At 44.0% G+C, this 17,777-nt stretch overlaps 1 protein-coding gene across 6 annotated transcripts in view; it reads left to right on the top strand.

Moving 5' to 3' along the window:
- The window catches only part of LOC124031384 (ephrin type-B receptor 2), a 149,632-nt gene that overhangs the window by 129,591 nt on the left and 2,264 nt on the right, over positions 1 to 17,777 (top strand). For 2 of the 6 annotated variants that reach the window (XM_046342546.1, XM_046342544.1), the window contains exons 6-15: positions 4,007 to 4,131; positions 5,360 to 5,522; positions 6,678 to 6,786; positions 7,067 to 7,131; positions 8,674 to 8,796; positions 8,953 to 9,200; positions 14,674 to 14,889; positions 15,182 to 15,331; positions 16,496 to 16,689; positions 17,566 to 17,721. In XM_046342546.1, coding sequence (XP_046198502.1) covers positions 4,007 to 4,131; positions 5,360 to 5,522; positions 6,678 to 6,786; positions 7,067 to 7,131; positions 8,674 to 8,796; positions 8,953 to 9,200; positions 14,674 to 14,889; positions 15,182 to 15,331; positions 16,496 to 16,689; positions 17,566 to 17,721 — 1,549 coding nt within the window. Of the gene's footprint in view, positions 1 to 4,006; positions 4,132 to 5,359; positions 5,523 to 6,677; positions 6,787 to 7,063; positions 7,132 to 8,673; positions 8,797 to 8,952; positions 9,201 to 14,673; positions 14,890 to 15,181; positions 15,332 to 16,495; positions 16,690 to 17,565; positions 17,722 to 17,777 lie in introns of all 6 variants that reach the window. The other 4 variants (XM_046342545.1, XM_046342543.1, XM_046342548.1 and 1 more) reach the window with 3 other exon arrangements.

Below are 17,777 nucleotides of genomic sequence, written 5' to 3'. Positions count from 1 at the left end.
TGTCACCCGGACTGGAGGTTTTTTCCAGTCCTCTAGGTGCGCTCCAGCTCAATCTCCCTGTGATCCATCATCAGCTTTTCAGTTATCATTTTCCTCAATTTCTCCTCAGAATCAGCCCAGGTCTCATGTGGAGACACTGTGATTCCACCCAGAACAATGTTATTTCACCTTGATTGTCCTTCTAGATAATCCTGTTTCCCTGTAATTGTTAACATAGATTTATAGACAGTGCTGATGTCGTTTCGCGTGGTCGTACAGTTCATGTCCATCTTGCTGCGGTCCTGCTTCATCACTGGGTTAGAAATCTCCCGGGGTTAGAAATGCAACCATTTGCACTTTTCTGGTCAGATCGTCCATTCTTGTGTTTGTTGTATCCACCAATATTTAGACAAAGCTCTTGAAGCTATTCTCCTGCTATTGAAACAGCTCCTTGTAAACAATGTTGTTGTTGCTCTTTTTATTGAATTTTTATGGCAGGGGATCAAATTAAATCAACGTTTATTTGTCACGTACGCTGAATACAACAGGTGTAGACCTTACAGTGAAGTTTTTATGTACAGGCTCTAACCAACAGTGCAAAAATGTATTAGGTGAACAATAGGTAAGTAAAGAAATAAAACAACAGTAAAAAGACAGTGAAAAATAACAGTAGTGAGGATATATACAGTAGTGAGGATATAACAGTAGAGAGGCTATATACAGTAGTGAGGATATAACAGTAGAGAGGCTATATACAGTAGTGAGGATATAACAGTAGCGAGGCTATATACAGTAGTGAGGATATAACAGTAGAGAGGCTATATACAGTAGTGAGGATATAACAGTAGCAAGGCTATATACAGTAGTGAGGATATAACAGTAGCAAGGCTATATGCAGTAGCGAGGCTATACACAGGAGCAAGGCTATAACAGTAGCGAGGCTACATACAGGCACCGGTTAGTTGGGCTGATTGATGTATTATGTACATGTAGATATGGTTAAAGTGACTATGCATATATGATAAAAAGAGAGTAGCAGTAGCGTAAAAGAGCGGTTGGCGGGTGGTTCTCTAGCACATCTTTCACCTGTGCTAGAGAAACACTGTCCTCAGTTTTAGGTGGCATGGTAACAGCGTCGACTGATGTTCTTAGATATATACACGCAGTTCCAGCCAGTTCAGGTCGCAGGGAAACAGCAACAGGCAGCAGGGAATACAACCACACGCCTGGGACACCTCCCACCCACAAGGGCTAACAGCATTGCTGGATGTATTTAAGCTAATATTGGAAAACCCTGCTAGCTTGATAGCTACCTGCTTGTCTAGTAGCTAGCTACGCCAAACAACTTCAGAGTTTTTGGTCTGGACAGATAGTAGCGGTCACTGCAACTGAGGCTAATGGGATCCAAAAAAAGTATATAAACCAAACTTTGCGAGGAAACACTGTCAAAACCTTTCAAAAAGAGCTCTCTCGTTCCGCGTTCAGCATGTGTCGCCTTAGGGTCTCTCATGTAAACCCTCTCTTCTAAACCCTCCACAACCCTCCCATCTACAGATAACACAGTATTGTTGGTTTACCTTCCAAAATGTGGGGATGTTATTCAGAAACTCTGGGCCTGGATGTAGTTGAGATAAAATAATGCAAACATCCGTTCCTGATGAGTTTGTTCACAGATTCACACTCCCTCTGAACCCTCTTTTGTGCTCGATGATCATTCTAGTGTGTCGGCTCACAAGGCTTGCCAGGAAAAAGTTAAACACCTAGGATTCTAGAAAAATAGTCCTCATCGCTGTACCGTTGCAAGCAGCAATTATTTGGAATGCTCCACCATGACTATTTTACTATATATTTTACTAGCTGGTGATTATCACCCTCCTCATGGTAGAGACTCTGCTGTTAGCCCTCTCTATGCTTTGGCGTATCAAGTGGAAAATTATACCATTATTTCAGCAGAGTCCACACGCCACACACATTTTCCCCGTGTCACCAGTAACAGTAGGGCTTCCGTCTTCTTTAGTCTCTGTTGTCGTGTTTGGTTCTTCCTCAGTCGTTATGTTTGGTGAAATACAGATATTTCGTCTGTCATGCTGCAAGTCTGGAAGACCACAATGTCCTTCTTGGACAGATTTTAAGTTGACATGTGCCCATCCTCTGTACATGAAGACATACTCTGCCTCTGTCTGTTTGCCATGCCTGGGATTAGGTTGCCAGAGATGGCTACACTGCTTGTCTACTGGAAATGCAATGGCATGCAGTCCTGAATATATGTACATCTGTAATATTCCTGAGTTCCCGTTATAGTGACTATTTGTCTTATTAAGCTGTCTTGTGACTGCAAACAAAGTCAATGGACAGTGAGATTGAAGAGATGCCTGTGAGTATGTGTCTCATTTGGGATGTATGCTCATGGCAGAATCGCAGGCTATCTTTGTGCAAGTGCTTGCAGGAGATGAAACTACAGGCTGCCTATTAATTATCTGTACACTCTTTATGTTTAAGGCCGCTGGCATATGGGGACATCCCTGTTTAGACAGTATCTCATGATTAGTGTCCTAGTATGGAGGCTTCTGTTGGGGTCAGAGGGCATGTGAAGCAAGGCTGACACGTTGGTGAGAACGAATAGGCCATAAAATGCCCTCTCCATCATCATGTCTTACAGCACACTGGTCACTGGGATTTGTTATGGGCTTTACACTACAGTACTGAACATGTGCATTTTAATCCAAACCCCATCTGAAATGCGCTTTTATGGCATGGTGGGATAGCATCAGCAATTAGCAGCATTTTGTTACATGAACTACAACAAAATAAATGAACACTGAGATTTATATATGAGATATTAACTACACACACTCCCCTAGATTCCGAGATAATGACTGGTGGGGCCGAGTGAGGGAGGATGGGAGGGTTTTCCAGTCAGTGGATTTTCCATGGAGAGCGCGTGCTGCTGGGGTGGCCTCTGTCTTTATGGCTGGGGCTCTGGGGAGCCACTGTGTTGCTGGCTGAGGGCCGTGTGTGCAGCTGAGGCCCAGGGCCCATAAATCCTGCCCTCCCAGCCCCAGACAGAGCTTTAACCTTCTGCATTATCTTCACTGTGATCCACGGCACCCTGCACTAATGTTAATGGCTGTATGAGTGCGCGTGGATCGCATGCCCTTCCCTGACCCTTCAGCCTTACCAAAAAAGAAAGTTGCAAGTTTTGTCCTTTGGTTTTGTTAGAATAAAGGCAGCCAACAACCCTACCCACTCAACAGTCCTTTACGGCTCAACTACTGCTGAAAGGATCTGGCTTATTCCTACACAGTGATTACCACATATTATGTGATTAAAATAAATGCTATAATTCTCTATATCTTTCCACCATGACCATGACTCTTGTCCTTGCACTTTCAAACCATTTACTATTGTGTATTAAGTTGTCATCCACAAGAAATATGCGTAAACATAGACTGCAATTACACAAATAGAAGGCTGAAAAAAAACGAAATGACGATTGTGTATTGCATACTTGTGGTTATGGTGATTTTCTCTGGTTTTATGTGCCTTGCAAAATGGGCTTGCTCCGCAATTTGTCTTGCTAGGAGGATGCGGCCAGGGGAATGATTGCTAGCCAGCCAGACGGACAGACACTGCGCTCACACCCTGACAGTGTGGGAAGCACGGATTAATCATGGAAATAGTGCTGGAAAGTCCCCTCAGATGATGTGTGTTGTGACCTGTCTACATGCAGTGCATGTCTGGTCACGATGAGACCAACTATCAACATATCACTATTACTATGGCGTTACATAGTTCAGTGAAGTAGGCATCTGTTTGATGAGATTTTAGGATTCAGATCTATGTTTCTGAGCTAATTATATGATTCAGATCTATAATTCTGAACTAATTATATGATTCAGATCTATGATTCAGAGCTAATCGTTGTGACCGAATGTTGTGATGCTACATTTTCATTTGTTATGTACTTTCCTTCTTTCCCTCTGTGTCTGTATTATCTCTCCCGTTCTATCTGTTACTCTCTCTGCAGCTCCGTCGACAGTGTCCATCATGCACCAGATCAGTCGTACCGTGGACAGCATCACTCTGTCCTGGTCTCAACCAGACCAGCCCAATGGAGTCATTCTGGACTATGAACTGCAGTACTATGAGAAGGTAGGTACCCACTGCACACTACCCATTAACAAACAGTCTGCTCTATCTCAGCTCCATGTACACAGACACACATGGCGAGATAATTGAGTCTGCCCATCCTTCAGCTCAGCAGGGCCAAAATAAGGTATCCACTGACTGCAAAACGAGCTCTCATTTCTTAAAATCAAATTGAAATTCAGAACATCTTTGCCTGTCGGTGTACAGTGTGTTCACTGAGGCAGGCAGACATAGCTTCTGAATCCCGCGTACAACTTCTGCTTGATCCCTTCCAATTATAATCAGGGTCAGTCAATGGGAAAGGAAACCGCTCTCAGCCCTCCAGAGAGATTTGCGGTTGAAACAATGGAGCGCTGACTGCCATAAAAATATTATTCAACAGACAGCATACTTTCTCACAATAAATTTGACAGACAGGAGTCTGTCCGTCAAGGCGGACGGTCGGTCACAAATACTACCACACGCAAACACATGCTCACACACTTCGATACAAACAGACCAGAACACACACACACACACACAACGTTCAAAGAGGACTCCTCTGTGACTGCGCACCATGCTGCTCCACTTTTTAGTCTAATTATTTTCTCAGACACTGCTGAGGAGAGCTGTCAAAACAATTGTTCCGGCCCCTGCCGTGGCTTAGAACTCACAACTGTAATCATGCTGCTGAGTGATTGGTCTAAGGCAGCAGCCGGCACAGTTTTAGTCTCCTCTTCCAGACGGACCCTGTCAGCTTTGTGGATAGAATGAACCGGTGTGGCAATGAAAAGTTGCACTGATCGTCAGAACTCACAGCTCAAACAAACTAATTCTAGCTGACCTGAAACTGCCATCCTTTCTGCCTCCGGCTGTTGCTTTTCATTCTCTGTTCATTCTGCTTGATCAAATAGATACATCAGCGTTAGAAACATTTGAGTCTCTATCTTATTTTGCTCATCAGCCTATTTTTCTAAGGCACTAAATTATTTTTCATTTAACTAGGCAAGTCAGTTAAGAACAAATCCTTATTTTCAATGACGGCCTAGGAACAGTGGGTTAACTGCCTGTTCAGGGGCAGAACGACAGATTTATACCTTGTCAGCTCGGGGGTTTGAACTTGCAACCTTCCGGTTACTAGTCGAACGCTCTAACCACTAGGCTACCCTGCCGCCCTGTGAGATTAATGCATGAATTGTTCTGTGGATGGCACTGATTTGTCTTCCTCCCTCTTTCTTTCCTACTCTCTCAGGACCAGACAGAGTACAACTCAACCATCATAAAGAGCCAGACCAATACAGTGGTCATCCGCGGTCTCAAACCAGGCGCGATCTATGTGTTCCTGGTTCGCGCCAGGACCGTGGCCGGATTTGGCCGCTACAGCGGCAAGCTCTACTTCCAAACCATGACTGAAGGTGAGGGTGCAGCTAACATTCCCTCAGCTCAGATAGAGCATAGAGAGATGCAGCGTTATCACATCCCATGCATGCCCATCAACCCAACCTGGACCATTACACCATAGACCTAATGACCCAATAGACACAAAGATGTTGATGGGGAAATGGTTTGAGATGCGTTCTACAAGACAACTCTCCAACAAGGAGTACACCCATTGTTTTATTCCTGTGGATTTCATTCATTATCTTCTCAGCAGAACTCACAGGGGAGTTATTTTGTGGCATTGAATAAGATAGGTAATGCATGAATGTAGATATTTTTGTAGTTTACTGTACTTGATTAAACGTGGCCTAATGTAAACCATACATCAGGTTAAAGTGTCTAATCTGTATAGAAGGACAGTGCTTGGCAGAATAGCTTCTCCCCTGGCTCCTAAGCAGCTCATCTGATGTTAGCACAGCGACCTGGGTGTTCTCTAAACATCTCATTACCTGCAGTGCCGAGGGCCATCATTAGCCTGATCTCTCCTTTGCTCTCTTCTCCTCCACGGCAAGCAGCCAGCACGCTGCCAGACAAAAGATAACCCAGCATTACAGTTTGATGCATACAGTACCACCCTGTGACACAGCCCTCCCCAGTCTCCACCCCAGACAGAGCAGTCAGGACCTGAGGTGGTGTTGTGAGATTATGTGCCTACTGCCATGCTGGATTCCCTGTGTTTGGCAACGCTCTGGAGGGAAGGGAGCTGGGTCTCCCCCAAACACGCTCTCTCAGTTCCAGACGAGCGGGTGGCCATATCGCTGGCATTTGAGCCCGCACAGTGGGCTTTGGAGAGAGGTCTTGTGCTGCCAACCAAGATGCCCATTGGTCTCTCCAACCGTCTGTCTGTCTGTCTGTCTGTCTGTCTGTCTGTCTGTCTGTCTGTCTGTCTGTCTGTCTGTCTGTCTGTCTGTCTGTCTGTCTGTCTGTCTGTCTGTCTGTCTGTCTGTCTGTCTGTCTGTCTGTCTGTCTGTCTGTCTGTCTGTCTGTCTGTCTGTCTGTCTGTCTGTCTGTCTGTCTGTCTGTCTGTCTGTCTGTCTGTCTGTCTGTCACCCACTGTTTGCTCCATATGCATTTGCTCAGATACCGGCCCATATGTTTCAGTGTGTGATGGTGTGTTTGTCTAATCACAGAGGAGTACAACACCAGCATTCAGGAGAAACTGCCTCTTATCATCGGCTCTGCAGCTGCAGGTCTGGTCTTCCTCATCGCTGTGGTTGTCATTGTCATCGTCTGCAACCGGTGAGTCATTCATGCATCAGTCCAGCGAACCAATGCTGCATATCACAAAACAGTCAAACAAGCCAGCCAGATTAGACACATTCGCTTTAGTGTTTTTTGTTTCTCCCCTACTTCGTTATTGTACTTTAATGGGTGCTGTAGCTTGTTAAGGTGGGGTTTATAGTTTATAGGCTGGTTGTGTTTAGTGGTCATTAGCTAGCTGTGGAGCGGGTAGGCCTGGTGCATAGACCACACCCCCTCTCTGGGCCAGCGCTATAGCTCTTTGTCTTTCTCCCAGGAGGCGTGGCTTTGACCGAGCAGACTCAGAGTACACAGACAAGCTGCAGCACTACACCAGCGGCCACAGTGAGTAACCCAGCCCTCGCTCTCACTCTGTGACTGTTTGCACCTCCCCCACACTCTTGCTAACACACACACACACCTGTCTCCATGGCTACCGGCTCACACAGTCGTCTCCATGGCTAACGTTCAACCCTCTGCTGCCTCACACACCTGTCTCCATGGCTACCACCTGGCACTGTAGTGTCCTTGGCTACCTCCCAACCTTGTGCTTCTTACCTTTCCATTGGTAATCTTGTCTCTCGTTTTCTTCAACCGTCTTCATGCTAGGATTTATCCCAACATAGCTTGTGTACAAGTGTGTATTGGCTCTATGGTCTCATTTCATAGTCAACTAATTCCATTGTTGTGGAATTAGCATTTAGTCTTCTCATAGCTTGTTAAGTCCATTAACATGCTAATACGACGCACACCTTTTGCCATTGCTGAACAATTCTAAGGAGATTGTGAAGAAATGGCCTTTATTCATTATTTTGTTTTCCATGTTGGCCCAGAGTTCCATGAAACAGAAATGAATCTTCAAGTTGGAGCTCAGGAGCTGCAATTGAAACTAGTTTGGCTCTCTCTGGGAGCTTATGGCTTATCATTTGTCCCTCCGTCAGTCAGCTAAAAAAGAAAGGGTCTGATATATTTCCTCCCTGAGCTTATTTCAGTTTTATTTATTTATACATTTTTCTATTTAGCTCTTCTGCTTTCCAGGCGTATCAATATAGACAGCTTTCCCATGTGTAATCAATCAAATCAGATTGCAGTAAATGCTGTATTTACAGAACTTGTTTCTTCCAGGATGTAATTCAGTGGGGATTATTGCCAGAGAGGCTGATGGCATTTCACAGCTAATAATACCGTTCCACTCCCCTGTGTGTGTCCTCATCGCCACACTTATGGTCATAGTTTTCCTGGCTGTCCTCCCCTGTGTCAGGTGGTCTCTGCCATGCTCTGGTGGGTGGTCTTTGGATCGCTCTATAGTTTGGGAAGAGATAGGAGGGTTCTAACTGGGAACTTTCAAGGGGCTCTCCATCTGTTCCTGAACACTTCTTCAGTTCAGTCCGCTATGCAGGTTTCATGACTGTACTAAAAAACCTCAGGTCAGATGTGAAAGTAAGAGCAAGAATAATCAGAATTGAAACCTGGGACACTTAAGTCACTGAACACTTAAGGTCCACCTTAAGCCAATTTACCTGGCATCAGAGCTTAAGAAAGCCAATTTATTTTCTGGAGCAGAGAGAAATACTGGTATAGTGACTGGCTGCCTCTCCGGGGTGTTAATGGTCGGCTATGACACTGTGGCACTTATACATACATGAACCTGCCTTATCACTGCCAATAACTCACTGGGAATACCATGTCATTGCCCATTGATTATTATAGTCCTGATACCCCCAGCCAAACCTACCGTTCCTACCTTGCACTAACACTAACCTCTCTGACTCTCTCATAATAACATACTTCATTACTCACACTCTGAATGTTAAATACAGACACAGTTGCAGAATTTGTGTGTGTATGTCAGAATACAAAATTATATCGGCTTCTTCTTTTTCCAAGTGACTCCAGGAATGAAGATATATATCGATCCGTTTACATATGAGGACCCCAACGAGGCTGTGAGGGAGTTTGCTAAGGAGATTGACATCTCTTTTGTAAAGATTGAGCAAGTCATAGGCGCAGGTAAAGAGAAAGGCCAGTAATTTTTTACAACTAAATATTTTCAATGTTGTCTGTATTCCAATGAATTAGGGACTACATTTTGGCTCATAATGTGAATGTTTGTAACCTCTGTCAGACATCTCCTGTCATTAACTGTCTCTCTGTTATGTCTTGTAGGAGAGTTTGGGGAGGTGTGCAGTGGAAACCTGAGGCTCCCAGGCAAGAGGGAGATGTTTGTGGCCATCAAGACGCTGAAGTCGGGCTACACAGAGAAGCAGAGACGGGACTTCCTGTCTGAAGCGTCCATCATGGGTCAGTTTGACCACCCGAATGTGATCCACCTGGAGGGTGTGGTCACCAAGAGCGCCCCCGTCATGATCATCACTGAGTTCATGGAGAACGGATCACTGGACTCCTTCCTCAGAGTGAGTTACACACGGTTTGTCTTTGTCCCACTGAGTCAAATATTAACACTAATGGCTATGCAGATAGACAGGTAGACAAAGACATGCAGACCCACGGATGCACACACACACACACACACACACACACACACACACACACACACACACACACACACACACACACACACACACACACACACACACACACACACACACACACACACACACACACACACACACACACACACACACACACACACACACACACACACACACACACACACACACACTCTGGGAAATGACTGCTAAATACACATCCTAATGCTAAGCCATCTAGTTTCAAGTGAACATTAACATGCAGAACATTTATCATGTGGAACTCCTCTTTACTTAGCATAGTGTCCATCAGTGAGCCTTGGAGCGTGTCCTTAGAGTGAGCATTTTCTACCCAATCAAGCTGCAGTATTAATGTTCTCTGAGTGTCTGTCTAGTCCAATTATTGATTTATATTACACTGCCTCTAGCGCTGGCTGTTATACAGTATTTCCCCTTGATCCCCATTTTTGACTACAGTAAAATGGAGTCTAAGTACAGTAGCTCTCCAGCTGCTGGTGAGTGAGGCTAGCATTTCAGTGAAGTTAGTCATGCTCTCATTTTGTATTTATCATACTAACCCACATTCAGTCCCCCTGTTTGAGTCACAGAAAAGGAAAAGGACCTATAAACTTCTAGAGCTTTCTACGTATGTCACAAAATGCCTCTGTCAACATGTTATTCAGCATCTTAACATTTAGTCAAACATCTTTTATGAAATACAGAACTTATTGAAGGCATATCTCAGAAAATACGTTCCAGATAGCTAACCTCACCTTGGGAGGGTTTCAAGTTATTAGCGAGAGTTAAGAAGAAAACATGTCAGCTCTCAAGGAATGAAGTTGGCTTGTAGATGAGAGGCTGCTGTCAGCTGTCAGCCAGTCCTGTGGCTTCTGTCTGTAGCATGTCAGCTGAATGGGAGCATGTTTTTCCTGATGTGACTGGGTGCCCAAAAGCTTTCATCTCTTATTGGACTCATCTGGGGTTTGAATTAAGGAGTAAAAAACTGAGTGGAAAAGAGCTAGTGATTTATGGAAATCTTCACAAATATAAAGGATTTGTTCCCCCCATTAGTTTTACTTCACTTTAAATCAATTGTGAGTGAAAACAGCATAATTATAAAATATAGAAAAACATATCTATTTAACAAGAGCCAACTATTTCTACTGTTTGATATAAATCACTATGTTGATGTTTAGATATGTCTGATGTTGCTGCTAGCCAGTCTACGTGGATAACGTATCCCCTCCACCACCTCGGTTATAGCCCCAGGTTCGTCACTCCTCATCCCGTTGTCATGGTTTACCTCTAAAAGGATCATACTGTGTAAGGCTTTCGTGACTCAGGGCAAGAGAGCAAACTGACGAGTATCAACTCTGAGCTATTAGAGAATATAATAAACTCGAGATGTAAACTCTTCCTCTGTGGATCAAAATGCACATCAAAATCCTCCAGTAAAAAGGAGGCAGCCATCCTCCTGTCAGCCGACTGCTGCTCTGTCTACTGCTGGAGGTGCAAAACATGAACTTTATTAGCATTCTGCTTCAGACCTCCGAGACACTGTATGCCAACTAACTCTTGAATTTGACAGGGTTGTGTGTCTCTGTCTCTGTGTGGTAAGCATTTTTGACATCACATTTTATTTCAAACAACAGAGCATCACTGTGGCTCCTCACTGTATGACAACGTCTGCTGACAGCGTCAGTTCTTTAGGACGTGGCGCTCTGTGAAGGAGGGCCAGGTAGCAGGGGGTCAGTTAAGGCGATCACCTTAGGTAGGAGCTGCCAGCTGAAGGATCAGCTCCCCTACATCTCCCGGTGCAGCTTACGCTGCTGTGATGCATCTCCAAGGTGGAGCTAAAGCGAGATAATGAGAGTAGATCAATCACATCTAATAGATGGATGGAGACAACAAGCAGAGAAAGTAGGAAAAGTTGAGGGCCATGTAATGACCAGAAGAAATGGTAGGGATAAGTGGGGTAAGTTGATACACTTTCTAGGAAACCATACACAAAATTAATAATTTGTCCAAATATTTAGGAATAGGTCATTATTTCATGTGAAGGACAAAATCACATGGAAAATGTGGTAAGCAAGTTAGGTCCAAAAAACTGATTTTTAAATTCATTTATTGTTTCGAGAGGTTTCATGATGCTTGTATCTAAACCAAAGTAGAATTACTATGGGAATAAATATCACTGATTTACGGTATTGGTACAAAGTTGTCTAATGAAGGCAAACAATTTAGAATCCTCCAATCCTGTCGCCTTCTCCCGACCGTCACGTTGTATATCACCATGTTTTCCAATCCATCCTAATGGAGGGTTTTGTTTTTTGTTTTTCTCTGAATAGAAACATCATAATATTAGTCAAATGAATTAAGCCAGGTTTCTAAAAATCAATCCCATATACTATGTTATTACAAAAAAGGTTTTCAATTCTCTGGTAATGCCAATACAGAAGACTATCAAATGCTTTTCAAAGAAGCCCTCTAGTGGTCAAACTAGCAATAACTTGCAGTAACAGAAGAAATTGAGAATTAAATGACGTGCAACAGAATGCTGCAGCAGCATGCAAGGTGTGCCTCAGTATGATGCAACTTTTAAAGGAGGAACCACTGTACATCAGTCGGGGCCTCTATAAGATTCAATATGAGGTCCTTAACCTAGCATGAAAGTGCATCCTTGTAGCTGTGTGGGCTAATATAGTCAAAATGTTTGCCCTGGGGTAAGTTGAGCCAATGGTCTTGCCAATGGCAAGTTTAACAACTTTAAGTGCTTTCTTTACAGATGTAATGCAAGGCATTATTGCTGGGTTAAGAGGTAACAACAGAGTCCGGTCTCTGTCAAAAGTGTTTCAAAAAGTACAAAATGTTTGTTTCGTGTTAAGCCTGTGTTAAAATATGCTTAAAATGATTAAAATACCGATTGTGATTTTGTTGAATTGTGTTTGGTTTTAAAAACGTAGTAGTCATATTTAATTCAGTACATATATTTGGCGGCTTATCTTGCCCCGCAGGACAGGGTATCTTACCTCATATCCGGGATAAGTTCTTTGGACAAGCTATGTTTTCCAAACTGTAATGTTTACATGAATTAATTCAGATTCATGGATATACAACATCCTGAAATACAATGCATTCGGAAAGTACTCAGACTCCTTGGCTTTTTCCACATTTTGTTACGTTACAGACTTATTCTAAAATTGATTAAATAAAAATCCTCATCAATCTACACAAAATACCCCATAATGACAAAGTGAAAACAGTTTTTTTTTCAAATGTTTGCAAATGTATTAAAAATAAAAACATAAATACCTTATTTACATAAGTATTCAGACCCTTTTCTCTGTGACTCGAAATTGAGCTCAGATGCATCCTGTTTCCACTGATCATCCTTGAGATGTTTATACAACTTGATTGGAGTCCATCTGTTGTAAATTAAATAGCTTGGACATGATTTGGAAAGGCACACACCTGTCTTTAAAAGGTCCCACTGTTGACAGTGCATGACAGAGCAAAAACCAAGCCATGAGGTCGAAGGAATTGTCGGTAGAGCTCCGACACAGGATTATGTCGAGGCACAGATCTGGGAAAGGGTACAAAAAATGTCTGCAGCATTGAAGATCCCCAAGAACACAGTGGTCTCCGTTATTCTTAAATGGAAGAAGTTTGGAACCACCAAAACTCTTCCCAGAGCTGGCTGGCTGCCCGGCCAAACTGAGCAATCTGGGGAGAAGGGCCTTGGTCAGGGAGGTGACCAAGAACCCGATGGTCACTCTGACAGAGCTCCATAGTTCCTCTGCGTAGAAGGGGATATTGACAACCATTTCTGCAGCCATCCACCAATGAGGCCTTTATAGTAGAGCGGCTAGACGGAATCCACTTCTCAGTAAAAGGCACATGACAGTCCGCTTGGAATTTGACAAAATGCACCTGAAGGACTCTCAGACCATGAGAAACAATATTCTCTGGTCTGATGAAACCAAGATTGAGATCTTTGGCTTGAATGCCAAGTATCACGTGTGGAGAAAACCTGGCACCATCCCTACAGTGAAGCATGGTGTTTTCAGCGTCATGCTGTGAGGATTCTTTTCAGAGGCAGGGACTGGGAGACTAGTCAGAATCAAGGGAAAGATGAATGGTGCAAGTACAGAGAGATCCTTGATGAAATCCTTCTCCAGAGTGCTCAGGACCTCAAACTGGGTCGAAGGTTCATCTTCCAACAGGACAATGACCCTAAGCACACAGCCAATGCAGTAGTGGCTTCAGAATGTCCTTGAGTGGTCCAGCCAGAGCCCGACTGGAACCCGATCTAACATCACTGGAATGACCTGAAAATAGCTGTGCAGCGACGCTCCCCATCCAACCTGACATATCTTGAGAGGATCTGCAGAGAATAATGGGAGAAACTCCCCAAATACAGGTGTGCCATGCGTGTAGCGTCATACCCAAGAAAACTCAAGGCTATACTCGCTGCCAAAGGTGCTCCAACAGTCCAGGGTAAAGGGTCTGAATAATTATGTAAATATGTTATTTCATAGTTTTTTTAATACATTTGCTAACATTTCTAAAAGCCTGTTTTTGCTTTGTCATTATACTGTATTGTGTGTAGATTGATGAGGGGGAAAAAAGATTTAAAACATATTCTGACTGGATTTGGGATAGAATCATATAATGGCACAGAGCATGTATTAGCCTAAGATCAAAAATAAATAAATTATACCTCTATCTGCTAATCAGATCCAAATGACTTTGGTTGAAGAATCTTCCCAATTAAAGTACAGTATGCAAACACAGTGCAGGGATGCAGAGATCAGGAGGAGCTGTGTAGTTGGGAGGCATTTCAGCCTCATGAATAATGCATAACACTTAATTGCTGTGGTACATGAGGAGCTGGTGGACGTGAAGAGAAATTCCTGCTCTGCTAATGAGCAGAAAAGTGTTTGGAAGAGACACAGAGACACAGGCTAGAGGATCTGGCTAACCATAGGCCGGGAACATGCCCAGATGAATACACAGCCAGACCTAGTCCGTCTGTGATCCATCTGTGTCCCCACCCCATCCCTGGGCCATGATACTATACTGGGCCTGTCTGTCAACGCTCATGCTCTCTCATCTCTCATCATGATCCTCCCGGATATTCCCTAGTGGATCTCTGGTCCTCGTAGTGGGTGGTGAAGGTGCAGGTGTGCACAGTTGGAGGCACAGCTGCAGGCCAGATCCAGACACTCCCCTATGGGGTAATGCCTTGGCCAATCCAGGAAGGAGAACAGCTGCAGCCAACCAGACCAAGCTTAGCCCAGCCCAGCTCATCCTATAGCCACATCTATTCAACCGTAGCCCACAGAGGCCCCTGGGGATGTATCATATTGTAATATAATGTCATCCTTTTTTCTTGCAGCAAAACGACGGTCAGTTCACGGTGATCCAGCTGGTGGGCATGCTGCGTGGCATCGCCTCTGGCATGAAGTACCTGGCCGACATGAACTACGTCCACCGCGACCTAGCCGCACGCAACATCCTGGTCAACAGCAACTTGGTCTGCAAGGTGTCTGACTTCGGCCTGTCCCGTTTTCTGGAGGACGACACGTCAGACCCCACCTACACCAGCGCCCTGGTGTGTACCATAACCTTACTGCAAACACCACACACATACACGTGTGTGCATCCACACTTGCACACTCACACACATAGGCAACGCACGCACATGCCCTCTCCTCCCCTTTTATGGGTTTCCATATCACACACATCCAGTCCCAGGAGTTTAGCTATATCCATCTCCCAGTTGGGATTAGAGAGTATTGTTACTGTGAGTAATCTTTCTCTGTAGAGCCAGGACACTGTGACGATCAGGTTTCCGTCTCAGTTCCCTCTATAAGATTGCTCCCTCATTGTGTTGTGTTTCTCAGGGAGGGAAGATTCCTATCCGATGGACAGCCCCTGAAGCAATCCAATACAGGAAGTTCACATCCGCCAGTGATGTCTGGAGCTATGGCATCGTCATGTGGGAAGTCATGTCCTATGGAGAGAGACCTTACTGGGACATGACCAATCAAGACGTATGTATAGTCCTTTATGTATAATTTGTATAATTCGTCAAGCAGAAATACTAGAAATAAATAGCCTGGCATCAAATATTTCCTTTTTATTCAAACAAAGGCTGATTATATACAGACAATTGTTCTTGAATGTTATTACCTCTCTGTGAACCCCCATAGAGATCCATTTTGTCATGGTGGTTTTCTTCCCCTGGCTTAACAGCAACTTTCTAACCTGGGTTTAATATGAAAGCCCCCCAGTTACCACAGAGCGATAATAAGATGATTTGGAATGCAAGGCAACGCTCCGCAGACTATTCCTGCTCTTGACTGGAGCCTCTGTTTCCAGGCTCCCTCTGGGTGATGGAGAAGAGAGCAAATTATGGGGAGAGAGATAATGAAAATAGTTTCAAATTGAAAGTGTGAACGCTAATGCCCTAAGAGGGACTGAGGAGCTCGACGGTTATCTTATTAGCGTCTTCAGATAGTGTTTCTACTCCATCAGCATCTTGGTTGGGAGGGAGGCCTCTGAATGAGATTAATCTGGGTCTGAATGAAGCTCCATAATGTCAGTGATAATGAGCAGAGGATCGTGGGTCCTCATCAGAACCCTCCTCTGAGCTGGTCGTTCCCCACTCTTAGCCAGGCATCAACTCCCTGATCTCTCGCCCACCACCAACATCACCACAGCCACTCTTAGTCTCAAATTAGACCTTTTTGGTATGACAATGACCATAGAGTTAGCAAAACAGAACAAATGGATCTGGGACCAGGCTCTGACTTAGATATTTGTATGGCAGGAACAATACTGTACATAATTTCTAAAGGCTCTTGATGCCAGACTGACTGAGAATAAGTCACTGCTGCCACAGACTGCACAGATGTGAGGAGCCATTGGTATTAGACTGATACTTTAGTGTAACACTTAACTGGTACAGTAAGTATGCAGCCAAGACAAAACAATGTCTAAATTGTAATGGTGGTCATTTCCGACTTAGTGTTAATGCAATAATGTGTGTAGGATTAGGTATGTGTGTGGGCATGTGTGCTACAGTTTTGACTTGTATAACACTGAGAATTCTGAAAGGATGCTCTACTATGGGATTGTCGTCTCTCTCCTCCTCCTCCTCCTCCTCCTCGTAGAGCCTCATAGCAACCCTTAGAGATCTGTATCTCCCCCTGCAGGTGATCAATGCCATAGAGCAGGACTATCGGCTGCCCCCTCCCATGGACTGCCCTAGTGCCCTGCACCAGCTCATGCTGGACTGCTGGCAGAAGGACCGTAACAACCGGCCCAAGTTCAGCCAGATTGTCAACAACCTGGACAAGATGATCCGCAACCCCAACAGTCTGAAGGCCATGACCCCTCTGTCATCAGGGTGAGTGGAACAGTTAGCACGCTCTCCTTAGATCTCCGTCAGTTTATCTGTGGGTTTATCTGTCTGTCTGTCTATTAGTGTGTTTGAATGAAAGTGTTCCCCTGTCTCTCTTGGCCAGTCATCACAATATCCAGGATTGGGCTTAAATACTACTTTCATATTTCCAGGAGGATGTAGTGCAATTGACTTCAAAGATGGAAAAACAATTCCATTTTTGGTTACACTTTTGATATTCATGGTACAATTTATTTCAACCAAACGCTGTCTCCTGTTTCTTTTGGCCCCGAGTGGTTATGTAAATAAAATCCATTGGTTTCATAGATCAAGTCATTTCCATGAATGCTTTAGGCAAATTATGATTTAAAGCAGTTGCACAATAAAAAAATAAAAAACATTTTCAAGTACATTTTCCCTGGGTGTCAGATTCCTATGGATGCTAAAATATACTGAAATCCATATATCCTATGCTATATTTTCATTTTTAATGGTGTGTAGAATAGAGACTTAGATTTTCCACTGAAACTGTGTGGATACTCCCACTGGGAACACTGGTTGAATCAATGTTCTTTCCACATCATTTCAATGAAATTGCACCAACGTGGAATAAACGTTAGAATTGACTTCTGGGCCCAGAGGGCTGGCTCTTCTAAGCCTGTCACTCCATTTGGAAAGAACATTTTATAAGAAATCAACTCTAAAAAATGGCTTCCAGTAGATGATGCCAAGGCTACTTTGTTTTGTCCTTAAAACTAATCTAGTGTAGGCTCTCCACTCTTGTGTCTGTTCCAAACGTACTGATTGCCATCATAGAGGTGAGAGAGTTATGACAGTGTCTCTAGAGCTGTGTTTGACTCTTAGTATATGTATCTTCCCCAGTGTCCATCTTCCTCTCCTGGACCGCAGTGTTCCAGACTTCTCCAGCTTCAGCACAGTGGACGAGTGGCTGGATGCCATCAAGATGGGCCAGTACAAAGACAACTTTGCCAACGCTGACTTCACCAGCTTTGATGTGGTTTCCCAGATGACGATGGAGTAAGTGCCGATCCCAGACCTGTGTTTCTAATAAGGATGATAAGGATGAGGTTGAA

The sequence above is a fragment of the Oncorhynchus gorbuscha genome, linkage group LG03 (assembly GCF_021184085.1).
Source record: "Oncorhynchus gorbuscha isolate QuinsamMale2020 ecotype Even-year linkage group LG03, OgorEven_v1.0, whole genome shotgun sequence".
Taxonomy (NCBI): Eukaryota; Metazoa; Chordata; class Actinopteri; order Salmoniformes; family Salmonidae; genus Oncorhynchus; species Oncorhynchus gorbuscha.
The sequence above is the reverse complement of the archived record's forward strand: the minus strand, read 5'-3'. Positions and strand labels throughout refer to the sequence as shown.